Source organism: Curcuma longa, chromosome 10 (assembly GCF_044706935.1).
Source record: "Curcuma longa cultivar G26 ecotype Majalengka, Jawa Barat chromosome 10, ITB_CL_G26_1.1, whole genome shotgun sequence".
In the NCBI taxonomy this organism is placed as follows: Eukaryota; Viridiplantae; Streptophyta; class Magnoliopsida; order Zingiberales; family Zingiberaceae; genus Curcuma; species Curcuma longa.
The window spans coordinates 11,364,918-11,386,456 of NC_133870.1; the positions used below are offsets into that span (position 1 = coordinate 11,364,918).

The 21,539-nt window shown below is 37.2% G+C and overlaps 4 protein-coding genes across 4 annotated transcripts in view; all 4 read right to left on the minus strand.

The window, feature by feature from the left end:
• Positions 1–242: 242 nt before the first annotated feature.
• Positions 243–4,462, minus strand: LOC141836697 (heat shock cognate 70 kDa protein 2-like). Its single transcript, XM_074724209.1, has 2 exons — positions 4,187–4,462; positions 243–2,162 (listed from the first exon to the last, which is right to left on the minus strand). The coding sequence occupies exons 1-2, from the start codon at positions 4,398–4,400 to the stop codon at positions 433–435; spliced, it is 1,944 nt and encodes a 647-aa protein (XP_074580310.1). The 5' UTR covers positions 4,401–4,462; the 3' UTR covers positions 243–432.
• Positions 4,463–7,420: 2,958 nt separating this feature from the next.
• Positions 7,421–8,107, minus strand: LOC141835635 (uncharacterized). The gene has a single exon (XM_074723011.1). The coding sequence runs from the start codon at positions 8,105–8,107 to the stop codon at positions 7,421–7,423; it is 687 nt and encodes a 228-aa protein (XP_074579112.1).
• Positions 8,108–14,773: 6,666 nt separating this feature from the next.
• The window catches only part of LOC141836514 (putative N(6)-adenosine-methyltransferase MT-A70-like), an 18,632-nt gene continuing 11,866 nt past the window's right edge, over positions 14,774–21,539 (minus strand). Inside the window, exons 5-8 of the mRNA XM_074724021.1 lie at positions 17,047–17,263; positions 16,614–16,693; positions 15,314–16,234; positions 14,774–15,238 (exon numbers count right to left, since the gene is read on the minus strand). Coding sequence (XP_074580122.1) covers positions 15,973–16,234; positions 16,614–16,693; positions 17,047–17,263 — 559 coding nt within the window. The 3' untranslated portion in view covers positions 14,774–15,238; positions 15,314–15,972. The remainder of the gene's footprint in view (positions 15,239–15,313; positions 16,235–16,613; positions 16,694–17,046; positions 17,264–21,539) is intronic.
• Positions 18,897–21,539, minus strand: part of LOC141836004 (putative N(6)-adenosine-methyltransferase MT-A70-like) — a 3,759-nt gene continuing 1,116 nt past the window's right edge. Inside the window, exons 2-4 of the mRNA XM_074723419.1 lie at positions 21,362–21,460; positions 19,525–19,608; positions 18,897–19,444 (exon numbers count right to left, since the gene is read on the minus strand). Coding sequence (XP_074579520.1) covers positions 19,088–19,444; positions 19,525–19,608; positions 21,362–21,460 — 540 coding nt within the window. The 3' untranslated portion in view covers positions 18,897–19,087. The remainder of the gene's footprint in view (positions 19,445–19,524; positions 19,609–21,361; positions 21,461–21,539) is intronic.

Consider the following 21,539-nt stretch of genomic DNA (forward strand, 5'->3'; position numbering starts at 1 on the left):
GTAGACTGCAAATGTTCATGGTTTTGAGAAAAAAGAACTAGATATGACTCTGGTTCCACAATCAAATGAAGATGGAATACCTGTCCATAATTAATGCTTTAGAGTTTAAAACTCCATTTCATGCATCAATAATGAGTAGGTGGACATGATCACACACCTTCATAATGACGGCTTTTCCTTTCATTCACATTGGAGAAAAATACAAATCTTACTGATACGCAAAGCACATTGAAAAGGAACAATTATGTAAAATAGTAGGAAGTTTTACCAAGACGATGATAAATAAGTGTTTAGCTTGCAAGCAAGCAACTATTGAAACGATGAAAGTTTAGATGACAAAACATGGTTCAATATCAATTGGGCACGGCCTACATGATAAGGCCAAGATCAACCAGAAAACCAAAATGGATAACCCACGAGAAATCATAATATTTAATCTACCTCCTCGATCTTGGGGCCCGCTCCGCTACCACCAGTAGGACCATCCTCATCCACACCTCCAGCCATATCAGCACCAGCTCCTTGGTACATCTTGGCGATGATGGGATTGCAAATGCTCTCCAGCTCCTTCATCCTGTCCTCGAATTCATCTGCTTCTGCCAACTGGTTACCATCAAGCCATTGAATTGCCTGCTCGATGGCATCCTCAATCTTCTTTTTGTCGGCAGCAGCAAGCTTTGATGCAATCTTATCATCCTTGATGGTATTTCTCATGTTGTAGGCATAGTTCTCCAGAGCATTCTTAGCTTCCACCTTCTTCTTGTGCTCCTCATCCTCTGACTTGTACTTCTCAGCTTCCTGCACCATCTTCTCAATCTCCTCCTTGCTGAGCCTGCCTTTGTCATTGGTGATGGTAATCTTGTTCTTCTGACCAGTAGTCTTGTCCTCAGCGGAGACGTTCAGGATACCATTGGCGTCAATATCAAAGCACACTGTGATCTGAGGGACGCCCCTTGGAGCAGGGGGGATGCCAGAAAGCTCAAACTTTCCAAGTAGATTATTGTCTCGGGTCCTGGTCCTCTCACCCTCATAAACTTGAATCAAGACACCCGGCTGGTTGTCGGAGTAGGTGGAGAAGACCTGCTCTTTCTTTGTGGGGATGGTGGTGTTCCTTGGGATTAAGACAGTCATGACTCCTCCTGCAGTCTCCAGACCAAGTGAGAGAGGTGTGACGTCCAGAAGAAGCAAGTCCTGAACCTTCTCATTGCCCTCACCACTCAAAATAGCAGCCTGAACAGCAGCACCATAGGCGACGGCCTCATCAGGATTGATACTTTTGCATAGCTCCTTTCCATTGAAGAAGTCCTGCAGCAGTTGTTGTACTTTAGGAATTCTAGTGGAACCGCCAACAAGAACCACATCATGAATAGTGCTCTTGTCCATCTTTGCATCTCTCAAACACTTCTCCACTGGCTCCATACACTTCCTGAACAAGTCCATATTAAGTTCCTCAAACCTGGCTCTTGTAATGGTGGAGTAGAAATCGATGCCCTCATATAACGAATCAATTTCAATAGTAGTCTGTGCAGTGGAGGAGAGCGTTCTCTTGGCCCTCTCACATGATGTCCTTAACCTCCTGAGAGCCCTAGGGTTACCACTGATATCCTTCTTATTTTTTCTCTTAAACTCCTGGACAAAATGGTTGACCATGCGATTATCAAAATCCTCACCGCCAAGATGAGTATCACCAGCAGTAGCCTTGACCTCAAAAATACCCTCTTCAATTGTAAGAAGAGACACATCAAAGGTTCCGCCGCCAAGATCAAATATCAAGACATTCTTCTCACCGACGCTAGTAGCCTTCTTGTCAAGACCATAAGCAATAGCAGCGGCAGTTGGCTCATTGATTATCCTCATTACATTGAGACCGGAAATGACACCAGCATCCTTTGTGGCCTGGCGCTGCGAGTCATTGAAGTAAGCAGGGACAGTGACAACAGCATTCTTTATAACAGTACCAAGGTAGGCCTCAGCAATTTCCTTCATTTTCATCAAGACCATGGAAGAAATTTCTTCAGCAGAAAACTGCTTATCCTCACCCTTGTGTTGGACAACAATCATGGGCTTGTCACCTGGACCAGCGATAACCTTGAACGGCCAGAGCTTGATGTCACTTTGAACAGATGTATCAGTGAGTCTCCTTCCAATCAACCGCTTTGCATCTGCAATTTTTTTAAAGAAAAAAGGAAAGAAACATAAGATATCAAGCCACAGAAGCAACAACAATATACAGCAACACAGCACGCTTGAAACTTCAAGCATTTAAATGTATCAAAATACTAATTAACAAGTTTTTCTTTCCTACAAAATACCGATGCAACGCAAGACCTGATTCCTTCAGCAAACAAAAAAACAGTATGGAAGAATCAATGAAAGCTATAATGATACACAAACTAGCAGTCAGTCAAAAGTGAAGCGTATAGAAAGGAGGACTAATGAAGTCTGGCAAAGTAAAATAAATTGAGCGATCAGATAGACTGATTTAATTCCCTTTTGAGAGCAACTATTAACAAATATGTAGCATTAACGATTGTATGCAAAAGTTGAGCAGTGCAACTATTTGTTTAGGTTAAGTTAGAAAGAATCAAAGATCGGACTAAAAGTTAATGGAATTGAGAAAATTGAAGAACCTGAAACAATATCAACAAACTTATTACTAGTAAGAACTAACTAATTCAGAAGTCACTAAATATAAAACATTTAAATATGCTTTGCTTCAGTAATCTCAAAGGGAAGGGGAAAAATTAAATCAGAAAGGATAATAGCAGAAGACACTACCAAACACTATCAATCTGACGTCAAGTAAATCAATCAGTATGGAAAGGCAAGTAGCGACAAAGTGTTTAGACAGTTAGGACCACAACTGTTTACACTTCTAAGCTCAAGGGATCTGCACAGAAAGGTAAAACCCACAATTGAAAATGAAACACTGAAATTGTACTCATCTGGACATAACAGTGAGTAGAAAGAATCAATTACTATCTACACTACAGAGTAACAACACCATAATACCACTTTCCACATTGCAATTATAAAATACCGTTTCACGTATGATTTTTCAAAGGATTTTTAATCAGCAAAATATTATACCATCAGTGTATTAAACAGTATGCCATAGGACCAAGCTAATCGTTATTTATCTCAGGTATTATGGAACAAATTTCAGCTTCGCCTTCTCTTTTTAATATTTTAATAATTTCTTAACCAATATTATTCGACAGATTTTCCCAAGTCTACTGATCCTCATCTTTTACTGTGGAAATAATTGCAAGTATCCAGGTCATTAGAGCTACCAAATCCAAACGAGTTATTTTCACCTGATAAAAGGTAACTCTTGCAGTTTAACAAAGGCGAAACGAACACCTCGAAGACATTATGTAACCAGATTAAATAAAACCTCCAGCTGAAGTTTACTAAGAGAGATCAAACATATTGCAAAAGATATTGAGAATAAATTTCTCTAAGTTGTTGTAATCAATATACAATATTGGGAAATTATAAACCCTGTAAAAACTCAGATGAGAGAATTCAGTCATGTTTTTGTGCTAATTGCTTAGATTTCGCGATCATGACCCTACACAATACATCAGATATCCATGAGACTTCAGTATACAAATCCATGTCACGTATAACAAATAATCACAGAATAAAACAGTAATATAAAACAAATACAAATATAAACAAAGATTATGGCATTGAACACGGCTGCACCACAAGATCGATAGATCTGTCCCTCGTATTAAAAGGAAAAAATCACACAAAAACCTGATCCAAAAAAAATCCGAAAACAAAATAACAGATCAAAACAAAAATATTTTCCATAACAAAAGCCTAATATTTACATAGACTAGTCACATTAAACAGCTCTGCAACAGCAGATCTACAGATCTGTTCCTCACATCAAAAATAAGAAAAAATCGCATAAAAAACACTTGATCCGGACACATTCGCGAACATAATAACAGGTCCAAAAAAATCCATACAAACAATGCACACTAAACAGCTATGCAGCACCACTATAGATGTGTACCTCACGTGAGAAATGAAATGTAATGGCACGGAGTACATGTAAAGGACACATATAACAGCATAATAACAGATCCAAATACCAAGCATTAAAAAACAGTTCCTTGAACAAACCAACAGAATATCAACATACAAGGCAAATCTAAACGACCGTACTCACCAAATACAGTGTTAGTAGGGTTCATAGCCACCTGGTTCTTGGCGGCGTCGCCAATGAGACGCTCGGAGTCCGTGAAAGCAACATAGGAAGGGGTGGTGCGGTTGCCCTGGTCGTTCGCAATGATCTCGACGCGATCATGCTGCCACACGCCGACGCAAGAGTAGGTGGTTCCGAGGTCAATGCCGATAGCGGGACCTTCACCCTTTCCGGCCATAGTTAGGGATCTAGAACTACAGCGGCAAAAGAAGAGGGATGGAAAGAGAGGAGCCGAAAGTTTGAAACTTGCAACTTAATCTAGGGTTACGAATCAAGGGAATTTATAGAGGGAACATGTAAGTCTCCAGAATGTTCTGGTGGCTTCGTGTACAGTGGAGATTAGGCAACCTTGTTTGCTGTCGAATTTTGACCGCATCGGCATGGCGCACCGGTGCGGCGTATAAAACGGCAACGTGCGGAGAAGATTTCCGCTCGGTCGCAGGGACTCGATTTAAGTCGTCCCAAATGACTCGCTTGAATTTTTAAAAAAATGTAAAATAAAAAAAAACAAAGAAGATAATAGTAATTTAAATACCAGATGTTTTTCAATAAATTAGAAGAAAATTTTGCTTTTAAAAAAATTCCCCTTATTATTATTTTTTCAAAGAGGACAACATTTAACATATTTTTTATAAATTAAATTTAAAAATATTAAATTATTTACTTTAACACGTTGTAGTAAGAAAAAGATTGAAGTAACAAGTTGATTTAGTGGTGTAATAATACTAACTAAATATGATAAAATATTTATTCAAGTTATTAATAAATTTATATTCAAAGATAAAAAATATTTTTTTATTCTATCTTATATATTTGACTATTCTTATTTTTAAATTTATTTATGATTTTTTAGTAAGTTATCATAATATATTTTCTTTTAGTAAGTTGTCAAATATGTTTGTTTAATATATTTCCATTTATACTTTATTACTACTTGTATAATCATTTAACTATTATAATTTGTATAAATTAAAAATCAAAGATATTTCCATAAATTTTCTGTTGAAGCAAAGTTTAATATTTCCAGAGCTCCTTAATTATAATTGTGATGATAATCATTTAAGATTGTGATGATACTTAATTGTGTGATCTTTCCACTTTGCATCCACCTTCTTCATTAAGGGCCTTTATCTTTTCTTTTTAAAAAAAATGGTTCGATAAAATAAAAGATGTTAGACCCCTTAAATGTACAATCAAAAGATCAGCATCATAACTACACAATATTAGCAGTTGAGCACACACATTGACTCATCACATAAGAAACTACAACAAACTCATGACACCACCAATACCTAGACATCATAGCTCCACATGTCCACACATTACAACACTTACATGCTCATCTACAGGTCATACAAAGCACCACAGACCACAAAATCAATCTCATCTTAGGAACAGAGCCACCGGCAACTTGGATACCATTGTGGCTTGAGATCTACAAACTGATACACATGGACCTGCACCTTGCGAAAAATTCAATCAAAATCCGAGATAATGCCTTGATAACATCTTCGATTTCGTGGCTCCCATATATAGTATATCAGGCTAGAGGTGCCGAGGTAGCACGCCTTGATTTTCCATCGTCCATTCTTATAATGTCGTCCAAGAACCTGCTGCATCTCCTCAAAAGAAGTAAAATTTTATCCAATACCGAACTAATACTTAACCTTGCCCCATACCTCACAAACCTTGGAACATTCAAAAAATAAGTGGTGGTTGGTTTCTTCATGAAGTTGGCATAACTCACAGCTTGTTAGGCTCATACTCCACGCGATCATTGGTCCTCAAGTGCCCATTTGCTAACATCCATAAGATAAACCGATATTTAGGCATAACTTCTAGCCTCCACACCATCGGACTCCAAGCTACCTCCAAACCCCATGGCATGAAAAAATAATAAGCATTAGAAACCCCTTTTTTCCACCGATAAACTAGTCTACCATAGTCATATTAGCCCTCCTCACACCATTCGATCTGTAGACAATCTTGTCTCGGATTTCAATAAGTCTTTTAATTAGAGGAGAATCCGAAAGCTTTGCATTCCATGTCCAAAAATCTGCATTCTTAACATAATGATGATGCACCCATAGAAAATTCTTCTGAGATTGTATGTCCCAAAGTATCTTGTTTAGTAAAGCTTCATTCTATGCGTGGAGATCCTGAAGATCATAGCCTCCATCCTTCTTTGATAGACAAATTTTAGACCAAGAAATAGGAGGCCAATTAGAAGACCACACAAAACTTTGACAAATAACCTTGATCTTTTCAATTACTCTACTTGGAATTGGTAGCATAGATAGCCAAAAACATACCATATCTTGAAGAACTGTGCCCACCAAATCCAATCTACCAGCATAAGATAATGTGTGCTTAGGTCACGCATTAATCCTTCGAGTGATAACATCCAAAAGTGGCCCATAATTGGCAATACGAAGCTTCTCTGCCGTTAAAAAATTGCCCAAGTACCTAAAGGGAAAGGAGCCTTCATGAAAACCCATGATTTGAAGTAATTGATTCTTGAGAGTAACCTTTAACCGGTTATGAAAATTTATGATTTTTACAGATTAGCTCGTAAACCCGATACCTCCCTAAAGAAATCCAAGCAATCCTTCAAATGTTGCATAGAAGACTCATCCGCACCACAAAATGGCATAAGATCAGTCGCATATACAAGGTGTGTAAGACCAACCTCCTTGCACATCGGATGAAAATGGAAAGTAGTCAAAGCGGAAATGCTATGAAGTTTTCACCTTGCCGAAAGCCACGCCTTCCACTAAAGAAACCATACACCCCATCATTCAAAGATATAGAGTAGGAAACGGTAGTAATACATTCCTTAATCCAATTACAAAATTATTGGAGAAAATCAAAACCAACAAGTGCCGAAAGAAGGAATTCCCAATTAACCATATCAAACGCTTTCTTTAAATCTACTTTAATCATGCACCGAGAAGAAACCCGCTTCCTTGCATACTTACGAAACAACTCTTGAGTTAAGTAGATGTTGTCACCAATAGACCTTCCCTTAATGAAAGCCACTTGTGCCGGATCTAATAAGAATTCTAAGACAACCACTAATCGCCCAATAAGTATCTTTGAGATGATTTTATAAACCACATTATAACATGAGATTGATTTAAAATCCATAACACTCACCGTATGATCGCCCTTCGGCACAAGCGAAATCAAGGAGTGATTTCATTGCTTGAGCAGTTTGCCACTCTGAAAAAATTCCTGCACAGCTGCAACTAAATCGTTACCAACAATATCCCAAGCAGAGAGAAAAAATTTCAAACCATATCCGTCCGGACGCGAGGCTTTTCCACTCCTAATGTCGTGCAAGGCAACCTGTATTTCTTCCACCTCCACCGGCTTGCAAAGTTCCTCAGTTTGACTCCTCAATAGTGTCCGACCAATGCTATCCATGTCGCCCAAGCTGCTGTCCTCTCCAACATGTCCAAACAAACCATGAAAATAATCCACGCACTCCTCCCCAACCTCCTCTATACTCTCCGTTTGATCACCGTTCCACTTTAGGAGTGTAATAATAGCATTACGCTTATTGTTTTGCTTTACCACATCGTGAAAGAACTTGGTACACTTGTCCGCACTTCTTAGATACACATTCTTGGCTCGTTGTTGATAAAATTGTCTTTCTCCCTCGGCTAAGAGGTTGGCTTGTTTCCGAATACTACTATACTCTAAAGGTGCTGGACCGCCATCAAGAATACCTTGCTGAACCGCATCAACTCCTCCTTTGCTCTTCGTGCACGTTCGAAAATGTGACAAAAATTCTTTTTGTTGAGCGTCCTCAAACAACCTTTCAAGTGAAGTAACTTTGTCTTGAGTACAAATTGGGCATTCCCCGTTGCCGGGACTGTCCATGAGTCTCTTACAACTGCCTCAAAATCTTTGTGCAATGTCCACATATTGAGAAACTTGAAAGATCAATTCGGTGGCTGGCTCTTTCCCAATGTATGCACTATGACACAAGAATGATCGGAGAGACAACCCGGTGCCATAAACTCCGCGTATGCATCAAAATCTGCCATCAACCAAAATGGATTAATCAAAACTCGATCAAGCTTGCAAGATATTGTACCATTTGACCATGTGAAGTAAGTTCCAATTGATCGAAGGTCCACAAATCCGCATGCTTGGGAAAAAATCTACACATCCTCATTTCATGATTGGTGACCGGTGCCCCCCTTGCTTTTCATCGATGGATAGAAAAGTATTGAAATCCCCCATAACCATCCACGGAGTATAAATAGAGCCCCCCCCCAAATCTATAAGCGCCTCCCATAATGGTCGTTGTGTGACAATATAATGAAGCTCATATATAAAAGTGACCAGAAAGCTCCTGCTAGAAATACAACAACGAACATGACAATGCATATATTGCTCCGTAGTTACTAGAATGTCCAAACCCACCATCTGGGAATCGCATAGAAGTAATATTCGTCCATGACTAGAAAAACTAAAGTTATGTGCATGCGCCATACTAAGAACCTTCGTTGTATAATTGGGCTTAAAGAGTCAACCTTTAACTTTGTCTCTAATAACGTCAAAACCTGAATGTCTTTTTGTCGGAGAAGATGTTGCACTCCCCCATGCTTTAGAGGTTTGTGGAAGCCCCTAATATTCCATGAAGCCACCTTCATTGTCCACCTCTTCGGGCTGCTCGCGCCCGATGTTTAGGGTTTAGGATTCGTCCAACTGTTGGAACCAGTGTGCTACTCCCATTGTCCACATTTGTAGTTGCTAAGATAGTTGGAGGCACTATAAAGGATGTAGATGTCTCCAATGATGTACAACGGTCCTCACTAGTCGGTATACCATCACATAACGTATCCAATGACGAAGAGGAGGAGGAACTCCCCCCACTTGTAACGGCCAGCTGTACTACTGGATCTTATGGTCGGCTGACCACTTCTTCTTGCTGCAATTCTTCATTCCTCCCCACTACTTGTGTGGGCTATTGTGGCGCTCTCATACCCGTACCTTGCTGCTCAACATGCCCATCATCCGGGGGCACAATATCCACCGGGATCGGGCTGGATCTCAAAACTATCGCAAGTCCTTCTTGAGTCTTCGACACCGTAACATTTGGTTGTTGTTGCATTGGTCTCCACCTCGGCCTTGTACAGTTTCGATACCTTGTTCTTTGCCGCCCTCGACCCCTAGCCGATTGAGATCATGGGCGCCCTTGATCATGTGCATTTGGATCAGTTCGGGATTGGTGCTCAGCCCGAGTATGTCGATGTCCAACCTGCTCCTCTCTTCGTAGACAAGTCTCTGTTTGGTTAAATCCACCATTATCGCATTGAAACATTTTATGGTGTGATAGATTTATAACTTCAAGAGTTGAACAATCTCTTTAATGAGGTAAATACAGAGTTATTGTTAGGTATGACTTGATTCATCAAATTCATTCTCTGGTTATGATAAAAGAAAACTATTTCAGTTTGTTCAGTTTTATCCATTCGATTTCTCTCCGATATAATTAATGCAACTTAAACACAATTTGATAACTTTATTTTTGACATACGAAGTAGCAGTAAATTCTCTAAGGTTGCGGAGTATTAGTGAGCTTACTAAAAGGATGGTTCAATTGAAGAAACATCAATTGTATCCTTTAGTATATTTATTTTTGAAGTTTGCATTGTTATTACTCTGTTGCAACTGTAATGATAGAGAGAGTATTTTAGCAATAAATAATCAAAATCTCACTTCGTAATCGATTGAGAGATCATATGATAAATGATTATTTAATATCATATATTAAACGAGATGTGTTTGATACAGTTGATAATAAAGCTATTATTCGATATTTTTATAGCATGAAATCTCAAAAAATATTATTGTAAAAGTATTTGAAGTTAATATAGGACTTTTATTATACATTTTATGTTGTATTAATTTTTTTAATTTATTGAATTCGCTCTTCTTGATTGAAAATCTTGGAGATGTCACTACCTCCACTCCCATCTCTTATCGAGCAATCTGTCTTTGTCAAAGCACATATTGTGTCCTATCTAGTATGGCTCAGAAGGTCAACCTATGATGGGGCAAGCCCTTTGACAAAAGCAATTGTCATACAATGTTGACGTTGTGTGCAAGCCGTGGTTGAGAGCAGTCAGGGCCGGCTCTAGGCATAGGCCACTAAGGCCTATGCCTAGGGCCCCCATTTTAATACATTAATGTATATATTTTAAGTAAATAAAAATTATTAAAATATTTTTATTAATCGATTTAGCCGGTTAGGGCCCCAAATAAAAAAAATTCTTAAAACGCCACCAAATCCTAAAATGTCACCAAATAGTTCACTTTTCGTTCCGAATCTCCTGATTTGAACTGACCTTCGCTCGCACCTTCACCGGCCCCAAATAAAAAAAAAATCCTTAAAATGCTACCAAATCAACGTCACCAAACCGTTCACCTTTCGCTCTGAATCTCCCGATTTGAATTGACCTTCGCTCGCACCTTCGCCCTTCGCCAGTTCACCGTTCGCCAGTTCACCTTCGCGCCTTCGCCCTTCGCTAGTTCGCCTTCCCCCCTTCGCTCGCACCTTCGCCAGTTCGCCTTCGCCCTTCGCCAGTTCGCCCTTCGCCACCAAACCCTAAAACACCACCAAATCCAGAAACCCTTCTTTTCGCCTTCGTCAGTTCCGGCAGCTCACAGTCGACCGTTCGTTGTTCGTCCTTCACCACCAAATCCTTCCCTTCGCCTTCGCCGGTTCTGGTGGTTCACCGTCGACCGTTCGTTGTTCGTCTTTCGCCACCAAACCCTTCCCTTTGCCTTCGCAGTTCGCCCTTCGCCAGACCTCGTCGGCTCATCGCGGTTGAAGAAGAGCAAGGCCGAAGAAAAGTGGTAAACGAGCACCCCTCTGTGAATCTATTCCTTTTTACTACGCATAAAATTAAATTTTATTATTATTTAATTTTAAAATATTTTAAAAATAATAATTATTTTTAAAAAAATCGCCTAGGGCCCCTCCTAGGCTTGAGCCGCTGCTGAGAGAGGTTGCTACAGGCAAGGGTGTAGGCAGGGCTGGGCTTCACTGTGCTCCAGTCCAGTGCAGCTCCACAATGAGAGCCAATATACTCAGCAATTAATATACCCAGTAATTAGAATTTAAGTATATGGAGTCAATCCAGCCCAGTATAACAGCCCAATCCAACCAATATAACAATAAAAATCCTACTTACATGGTTTGATGGAAAAGAAAAAAAAAGAGTTTTCTTTTATACATGTATGTATTATTTTTTTATTTATAATTTAGCCCAGGATATTTAAAGATCCTGACTACGTCATTGGCTATAGGACTTTAGCAAGCACCATCCATAAGCATGCCCCTCCAACTAGCATCCATTTTTTAGGATTCGACGGTCTATATGACCCCCAACTACTCTAATAAAAGAGGAAAATCCTACAATGATAATGCGGATTTTTTGGGGACACTAAGCTTTTCTTTTCTTCATTCTCCATCGTACTAACTTAAGCATTAGAGGGATTTTGTTAAACATATCTTATGCTCTCTAACGCATGTTAATTTAGGTAGGTTCGCTCATCAATGTCCGATAGAGAAGCTAGTGGCTCGTTATCAACGTACGTCCAACAAGAAAGTTTTCTCAAGACATCATTCCATAATAATTTTTCGTTACTTTTTAATAAAAATTCTTTTGTGTCCACAGTGTGTGAGATGCATTTGCTAAAAGATTTATGTTTCCCCTTTTAGGATTTATATTTTTCATTTATTTATATTTCATATAGCTATCATATGCATCGATGTAACTAAAAATTGATCGATTTATGTCATAGCAAGTTTGTTTTCCTTTTTAAAAACCAGCAAACTATTTTATTAAATCATAAAAACAAAATTTGAATGTGTAGCATTTATTATTATTTTTTAGTATAAGACCTTATTTAATTTTTTTATAAAAGACAAGAGGAACCTTCAAGCGTTTTAATTTGAGTGAAGACTTATTTAAACTCAACGCCTTGAAGTTAGCACCCTCATGTCTTATTTGCCTTCCTTATTAAAGTCAGAAAAAAATATTATTAAATTTTAAAATGATGTAATTTTTCATGAATATAATAATTTTTAAAAATTATGATAATTATTTTATGTTTATTAAATAATTAAATCTATTCAAACACATATAATCAAGGGTAGAGTCACCCTTATACTCCAGCCCTATTTATTTTTTAAATTTCTCAATTATAAACGGAAATAAATTTATTATTATTTTTTAAATTTCTTAAATAGTAAATCTTAGATAGTCGCGATCCTGACTACACCCTTATATATAACAATATATATGAAAATATTAAAATATACAAAAAAATATTAACAATTTATACAAATTTAAATTATAATGTCCATAATTCATCAGAAAAGAAATTATTAAAAACTATTAATTCCCATTAGGCCATTACTTAATATTTGAATTTCAAAAAAATAGATAGATACAAAGATCTTGAACCTCAAAGGTACAGAACTATTTGCTAATAAATTCATCGGATTGTCTTTACATACGCGGTGTAGTAATAAAACACAAGGAATAATTAGAGAATTAGAATAAATTTCAAATGAGATAAATATTTAAAAAATCCATGTATATAAATTATCTTTTAAATTTATTTAATAGATGAATAAAAAAATCATTTAGCCCTAAAATTAGTCACGTAAAATTCAGACATTTCGATTACTAAAAATATAAATTCACTGTCTTTTTAATTTGACTTTAACAGTTTTCAAATTAACCGTTTTAAGTAGCAAATCGAACCGTACTAACTGTTAGTTCCTAATTAACATATTGAACCGGTTGGAACCGGACTAGCTGTTAGTTCCAAGTTAACATATTGAACCGGTTGGTTGGCTCTAGGTTGCAGAACACGGATAATAACTATTTTTATAAATTTGAAATTAGACGAGTAAGTTGTATTAAAAAATTTATCTTGTATCTAAAATTTATAAATAACTTTTAAAGAGCTTAATTCAACTTTAGAAATTCTAACAAACTTTTTCTACTCTTAGAATTATAAAACTTATAAATTAAACTCTAAAATTCTAAATAAATAAATATTTAATTTTTAAATAGTCATATTTTATACGTCAAACAGAATCTAACTTATGTAAATTTTCAGCCTTCTGTTATTTCTAAGCATAAATTGTAATAAAATCATCTTGAGTTTAATTTATCTTTTCAATTGATGAATTTTTATCATTATTTTATTTCTTAAAAAATCAATATTTGTTATCATCAAAACATAATCATTATCTTCACCCAAATAAGTTTTTCACATTCGTTCGGATTTCTTAATTCTCGCATGGCCCCAATGGGATTCTTAGTAAGGTTGATAGTGCTAATGTTATAACAGAGAAGTAAATTATTTATTGAACGTTAAACCATATTTATCAACGGATCGAGAAACTAAGTAATTAACATCTCACTCTTATATATATATATATATATATATATATATATATATATATATATATATATATATATATATATATATAACCAAAAGTGTTAGTTTTAACATATCATAATCCAACATCTAGAGTTGCTTTAAGATACCTTTAGGGTTTAGGATTTAGGCAAAAAAAAATATATAAACAATGTCAGATAAACAACTCTAATAAAAAAATTTATATGAAAAAAAAGTAAGTAGGCAACTTTTGAAACAATGTTCTAGGAGCTTATTCTAATTCATACATATAAAACCTTCTTGAGTTTATAAACATGATTTGAACGTTTGATGCTTCTAAAATCAGGAGGTTGTTTAACATAAATAAATTCATTAAAAAAACCATTTAGAATGCATATTTTACATCTATTTCATGAAGTTTAAAAACCATGAATAGACTCGAAGATGTGTTATTGATGTTATACAACCATGCACTTGCTTTTGCAAAATTAGATCGAATACATCAATCAATCCATTTTGATGGGAAAAGGTGTAATTCTTCTCCCTGTTTTGTTACCTTAGCTGCTATAATTTTGATGTCATCCATCAACAGTCCAACAGAAAATGAGCTCATGCAAAGAATATTTATCCTCATTCAGCTAAGGATTTCTTAACTTTTGAATACGATGTACAATGATGTTTGGACTATATCTCCTACACTTGTGTTTGTATGAAGGTAACTTTGTGCAAACTTGTGCATCACATCTTAAGATAATCTCCGCAAACACCAACAATGTGTAGTCTCATTCGATAAACCACAAGAGATTATATTTAGTCCTCCTCAAGTGGCATATCATGGTCTTATTCTTCATCCGACGAGCTAGACATGTTACATATGCCCAAATATGATTCACTCCATGGCAAACTTCCTCTTACGCTAGCTAGCTGACAGTCACCTCATCCTTATGAATAGTTTGTAGCCAAACATGGTCTTTTATGTGGTTGGTTGTTTAACATATATAATATAATGGTTAACATGTCAAAATGTTTAATTAGCTAGAGCATTATCCTTTGCTGTACCACTAAATATTGACAATTAAATCATCCACAGAGGCTTACTCTTTATTTCTCCGATGGATGTAAGATTAGTATGGTGATGCGAGCTTGTCTTCATCATCATTTCAAACCAGATACATGATTTTGGTTAGACATCTAGCACTCAACTGATGATGGCCCCAACAGCTTTTTCTCTAGGTGTATCTGCCCGCTTGCCTTCTCCATACTCTTTCTATCCTCCAAAGATCATTAATTTCAATTAGTTGATGGATGGAATTATTTTGCCTTGTACTTGAGCAGATAAATGCATTCCCTCAGGGTGTTGGTCACCTAGAACAAGAAAGTTCTCAATCCCTTCCTATTGCAATTCAGACTAGCCAATAATTAGATTTCCTAAAGATGTTGCTCACCTAAAACAAGAAATTTTCAGCCTATTAACTAAACAAATTGGCAACTGACTCCTACCACGATTGCATTATTGTTGTAATGTTTTCCCCTTAGTTTATGATGATGCTGACGGCATGGGAATCTTAACATTGTCGCCTGCAAGCAAGGCAAAATCTATGATTGAGAAAAGTTTAAATGGCCAGAAGTATGAGCAAATGGCATTGAACTTACCATTTTTACCTGAGGGCCAATGCATGCATTTGATCCACTTTGAGTTACAGACCATCCGTTGTGTTTGTCCCTGCAAAATGACTGGCAGCCAAAGTAGGATGTTGATTGCCAAATTTTTGCAGATCCGACGTGCACAATTCGGTACTTATGTCCTAATGAGGATGTTGGGCAAGATTTTCGAATGTAGCTGGAGAGACATTCATGGTTGGCAACTACAACTATGTAGGTTGAGTCCACAGTCAGTCATTCCAACTATTGTTTAAGCTTCCACAAAACAAACCTCATGTCACCAAACCAACAGAATGCACGTTGTTGAACCTTCCATAAGACAATTTCTAACATTAATGAGACTGAAACTTGCTGAATTCAAATGAGGCGCTCCAAAACTACAGATCTATCCATCTAGAATAGTATACCAAATTATATAAAAGGATTGGAACCTCAGGCCTCCGGTGCACCTCTCAGTTGGCTGATAAAATAAGTGAAAGATTTCAGTCTTATCTCAAACAGGGTAGATGATTCATCCATAAGTCAGAGTGCTGAAACTCTACCTATGGTTTGCAAGTCATCTTCATCATTCTTCCATAAGGCCAGAGAAGATGAAGAAGAATAGCCATCATGCTTGAGATTTATATTATGCTCGCTGGCGAGCATCATCCTCATGCTGCAGCTTCGGCATTTAAGACCACAGGTTTCACTACAGAAGCATAACCTGCAGGCGTCGGAGATGTTTCACCATATTGTTCAGCCCCCACAGAAGGTGCCCTTATTTGAGAGACATTTGACTCTGTATCTACAGCAGACTCTCTGATAGGTGATAATGGTTGTACTTCCACATCTGGATAAGCAGCCTTGAATCTTGCTCGAAGGCCTTCATCCACAAGTCGCACTCCATTGAGTTGATTTCCTAGGGATAGCCACCTGATTGTAGGAAAGCAGTCATTACAGCAAATGATAGATTCCAGAAACAGACGTAAGATAGAATAAGAGTAAATGCAAGGGATAAGATGCCTGAATAAACACAACTGTAAAAATACAAAACAAATTATACGGAAACAAGATCAGTGTTGCCAGATCCAACTTAGCACATTTAAGGGATAATGAGGAAAAGGGTGATTGACTAGCTGGTATGTGTAAAAAAATTTTGGTAGATATCAGTGAAAACAAAGACCACCCGACCCATTTACTAGACTAGTGAGAAAATCAGCATAATTTTAGAATAAAAATGAATATTCCACATGTGTATCGTGCATAAAGAGTGCTAAACCAAGTAAACCTAATTTAGAATAGAAGAAAATACCCTGCATGTGTATTGTGCATACGAGCAAAGAGTTCCAACTTTCTTGTCCTTGGGCTTATTCTCTCCAGCATAGGATACATCTGCATTTCAAAAATGCATTAAAAATTTAAATCTTCCAATCAGAATATGGCCAATGAAAAAGATGAGTGTACATCAGAAACATACCGTGTAATCAAATATAAAAGTATATTAATTCAAGACAACAGTTTACCAAAGTAATTATTTCGTATTTCCACAATGCTCTAATAATTATAAACAAAAAAAAGGTAAAGGAAGGGCAAGAGACTGAAAAGAGATCTTATATAATCAAATCCCTGATGCATGAGAAAAAAACTTGCACAGGGATTCAGAAGAGACTGAAAAGAATTTATCTATAATCATATTTTATGTGGTTTGTGATAGGTAATGGATGCAAAAGTACAAAATTTGGTACCTCATCAGGTTTCCTACTTGTTTCCCGAACTTCAGCAACAACTACATCAGTGTCAATATTCCTGTTGACCTCAGGATTTCCCTTTATTCCAACAAGGCAATGTTCTTTACTATGATTGAGCCAATGCCCTGTTCTTCCAGTTCTTATGATCCGCTGAAGCTGATTGGTTTTCACCCATATGATTTCTTCAACACGCTCATATCCCCAAAGCTCTAGGCTGGTACAAATAATTAATTGAGATGAGCTAACTTAAGATCCTCCAATCATCATCATATAAGTTTCTAAAACAAGATTGTATATCTTGCTATAATTGTAATCCAAAAAGGATACCTGAACAAAACTCATAATCTTTAGGAAGTTTTAGCAAAGGATATTTCTTGAACCCAAAGGGGGGAAAATGCAAACTGAATCAATTTAATAATGAATCAGAAATTTTTCCAATCTGAGAGAACCATCACATTCCAGAACTACTAATACCTAATTACAATTATCTGTTGTGTAAAAGTATTAACAACAAATTCACAAGAAACCACGAGTGAAATCAAACTCAATTGTAAGAAGCATAAAAGGAAGTAATGAATGTTCCAAAGCTTCTAAAAGATATGCTAAATTAGTTTGAATCAAGTTTAAAATTTCGAGGGAACAGTGGGTTTAACCCAAAATTGAGTTTGTTCTAAACATATACCTTATTATTGTGCTACTGGTTTGAAAATTGACTAGTTACCTTACAATAAAGGTAGGAATCGCCAAAGAAGTTTGTGATAATGAAATACTCTATTAGTGGTTCATATTTCAATTAATTTGTTTGACCACTCAATATAAACCCTACAAGTGAAGGTTGTTGTTGCTCAAATCCAAGTAGCAAGTTAATTTTTTATAGCAGGCCAGTATCACAGTTCAGCCCAAGTTCCAAGAGGTGTGAACCATGCATGCTGAAAATTGTCAGAGGAATTTGAAATCTAGTGCTCCACACTGGTCCATAAGAGGAATGAAATTATACTGACGACAAGTGGCTAATTCAATCTAATTCAGTCAGTGGTGGTGTCCATCCTTAGCTAATAAGATTTCATTACAGTGAGTACTATCATCGACTAATAGACTATGTCGAGTAACATATTCTGTAATACAAAGTTTTAGGTATTTCAACTTGAAAGTCAAATGGTAACAGACAGGAGATAGAAACTATGATGAACAACGAAATGCTCACCCATAATGCAAACTGTTATTTATATATATATATGGTAACAGACAGGTGATAGAAACTATGATGAACAACAAAATGCTCACCCATAATGCAAACTGGTATATATATATATACGAGAATGTTATCCTGCGCGACACATCCGTGTGCGACGCCCTGACCCACCGCCGCTGCCGCCGGCCGCCACCTCGGCCGCGATCGACGCGTCCTCGCCGGCGCTCCGTCCGGCGGCGGATTCCGGCCGGACAGTGGCCGGAATCCCTACGAATTTGGCCGGAAATAGGGTCGATCACGGCCGACAGTGGCCGTGCCACTGCGGACCCTGTTTCCGGCCGAATTACGCCGAATTCTGGCCACTATCTAGCTGGAATCCGACGCCGGACGGAACGCCAGCGAGTGGCGCATTGATCGCGCCCGAGTCGGCGACCGGCAGTAGTCGGACGGCGCGGCGAGGGCGACGACAGTGGCGGTGGGTCGCGGTGTCACGCACGGATCGCGGATTCCTCGTCATGCAACATAACATTTCTCTATATATATAAATATAAATATATATATATATATATATATAGCAAATATAACCAACACATTCAAGTTCCTCAAACAAAGGAATAACGAAAACTTGTATTGTATGATCAAAATTACAGTGGATATTATCAGACATCAAGTAGATGACGTAAATAGTGCAAGGCACACACAAAAATAACACATTAACAGTTGCATATTTGAGATCATTAAACATGTTTATTATCTGAATTCATGAAGTCATGTGTGGTTTCAATCATCCATCTATCAGAGCATAGTACCAGCAGGTTCATTGAAAAGAAGGCAAATAATAATGACTCACCACTCACGCCCAAGTTCCATTGCACGCCCAGTGACCCAAAGGAAAATTAAACCATCAGTTTGCAATGCAGGTACATTTAGATTTCTCATTTCATCATCAGCCATTGTGCCATATGGTAATTCCATATGAATATCCCAGGGAGGGTCAGCCATAATAACTCCAAATTTCCCCAAAATGTCCACTCTAAATGAACGAATATCACAGTTTATCCACTGGGGTTCACCAAGCTCAACTTCTGAACAGTATTCAGCCCTTTGGGGCTTTAGTTCCTTTGGAGGTGGAAGATTGGCAGATCCCATTATAATTGGAGCATCTGGAGTTTGGTCAAGTTCATAATGAACATATTTGCAAGTCTGCCATGAAAATAAACAATATAAATTGAGAAGGAAAACATGAAAAACAGTGAAGACAGTGAAAAAAAACAAAAGGTAACCTTTGTATGACGGCAGGTATCCAGAAAAGAGCAATCACCTAAATTCATATCAGTATGTGGAGCAATAATACGGCGGAAATGAACCTGTTTTCAAAAACATGAAAACCTTCAGGGGGTTAAAAAGAAGAAACTCAAAAGTAACAAAAAAGAAGGGATAGATAAATAGTCCGAGTATCAAATATCAAGAAAGGGAGATCAAAACACCCAACTTCCTTCTCAAAACTAAGAAGAAAATTACTATAAACCCTCCCATAAATTTACTTGGCTTCCTAGCATCTCCTACTTTCCCTCATTATTTGGCTCTTCACCAGGCCCACAAAGATGAGAATTGAAAGACGCTTTTTGAGAAGAAGAGAATTGTCATGGAGAGCATCATCAATATTGTCATGCGCATCTTCCAATATGTCATAACTCATAACCATCATTGTGGTAACAATCCCTGAGGGTCCCCTGCTGTCATTAACAAGGATAATAGAAACTTGATAATTGATATAAAGATGACATCTTGGTTGCAATAAGTAACAAACTAGTCAAATGATGATTCTTTTTCCCATTCAATCATCCAGCCTTGAGATATGATATGGATATAGCATCTGTATTTGTTCAGTGTTTTTAGAAATATCTTGATCTCCTCAGGTGTACTAGGTGTTACCCATATGGGGCCTCTTGTCATGTCAACCCTCAAAAAACTTGGAGAACAGACAACAGAACAATCTTTCCCATCTTGTTATTTATTTGCCACCATAACATAACTCTTCGAAAGTGAAGATTGTATCTAATCCATCATCATCTTCTAGTGCAGGGCTTTTTATAGGTTGACATAATTTTAATATAGTAGTTGGAAGATCTCCCCATCACCAAAGTTTTGCACAAAGGCAGTCCACCAGTAATGAAGGTCGAGGAAGTAGATCATTGATCTGGTTGACAATATCAATTCCATGCACTCTATTGAACAATTTAAAATAAATGAATTGTATTTAATATCCAAGAGTTAAGAAAACCCCAAACTTGTTTCTGTTATATGTGACCATCTGCATTTCATGCACTATACGAGTGTCTTGCACTACACTATTGGAGAAGCCATATATAGGTGTGCATCATGAGCAAATCCATCAACTTTCTAACAAAACATAACTTTTCTATCATAGAAAATAAGATGATCGTCATCTCGGTTATATCAAGCTATCACATGAGCATAACTCTATACATATCTCATTAATTATTGACTGAGCATCCTGGTATTCACAACTTTCACCTCATTTGTATACCTCTCAACAACCTAAAACAAGGTTGAGGGTGAAATGCATGACCCTTGATGCTGAATCTCTAGACAACATATATTTGATGGCACCTGACTATCATGGACTCAGTTAAGAGTCCATTTTTGATGAAAGTCATCTCGTCTTTTGTGAAGGCATCATCTATTCTTAACAGCTTGTGGCTTAGATTGCTTCAAGTAACTATTCAATCATCCAAATTAAACTTTCTAGACAGAAAATGACTCATCAATCTCTACCCTAGACAGATAAATGAGTTTCTCACTGAACTCACAAATCGCTATCTTAGACAGAGGTATAACTGAGTAGCTGGCCAAACTCTTGAACTGGCCTCTGATTGCACATCTACACATTGAAACCATTATATACCATAGTTTGTTCATGATTGAGCATGCACCGAAGATAGTTCATGGATTAACAAGAAATAAGTAGACATACAACTTCAGACATTTGAGTAAAAGTAGCTTTCAAAATTCAATAGAAACTGAATTCTAGTGACAGCAAGAATCAGGGATTAGCAAATTGAGTTATCGATACATAAAACATAGACCACCACTAACCTTATCACAGGCAATAAAAGAACCAGATTGGTGCCTGCAGTCTTCTTTAGTTAAATTAGAACAGTATTCCTTGAGTTGTGATCCACCTTTTGTCTTGAACTGAGAAATGAATTCAAGATATAAGACTCGGAGGATACAAGGAAAACCAACAAACATGTTAACACAAAATATTCATCAT

Bases quoted from the DNA above. Each gene is read 5' to 3' on its own strand.
- LOC141836697 (XM_074724209.1), bottom strand. From the start codon at position 4,400: ATGGCCGGAAAGGGTGAAGGTCCCGCTATCGGCATTGACCTCGGAACC. The intron at 2,163-4,186 runs GTGAGTACGGTC...AAAAAATTGCAG, and splicing joins CCCTACTAACACTGTATTTG to ATGCAAAGCGGTTGATTGGA.
- LOC141835635 (XM_074723011.1), bottom strand. From the start codon at position 8,107: ATGGACAGTCCCGGCAACGGGGAATGCCCAATTTGTACTCAAGACAAA.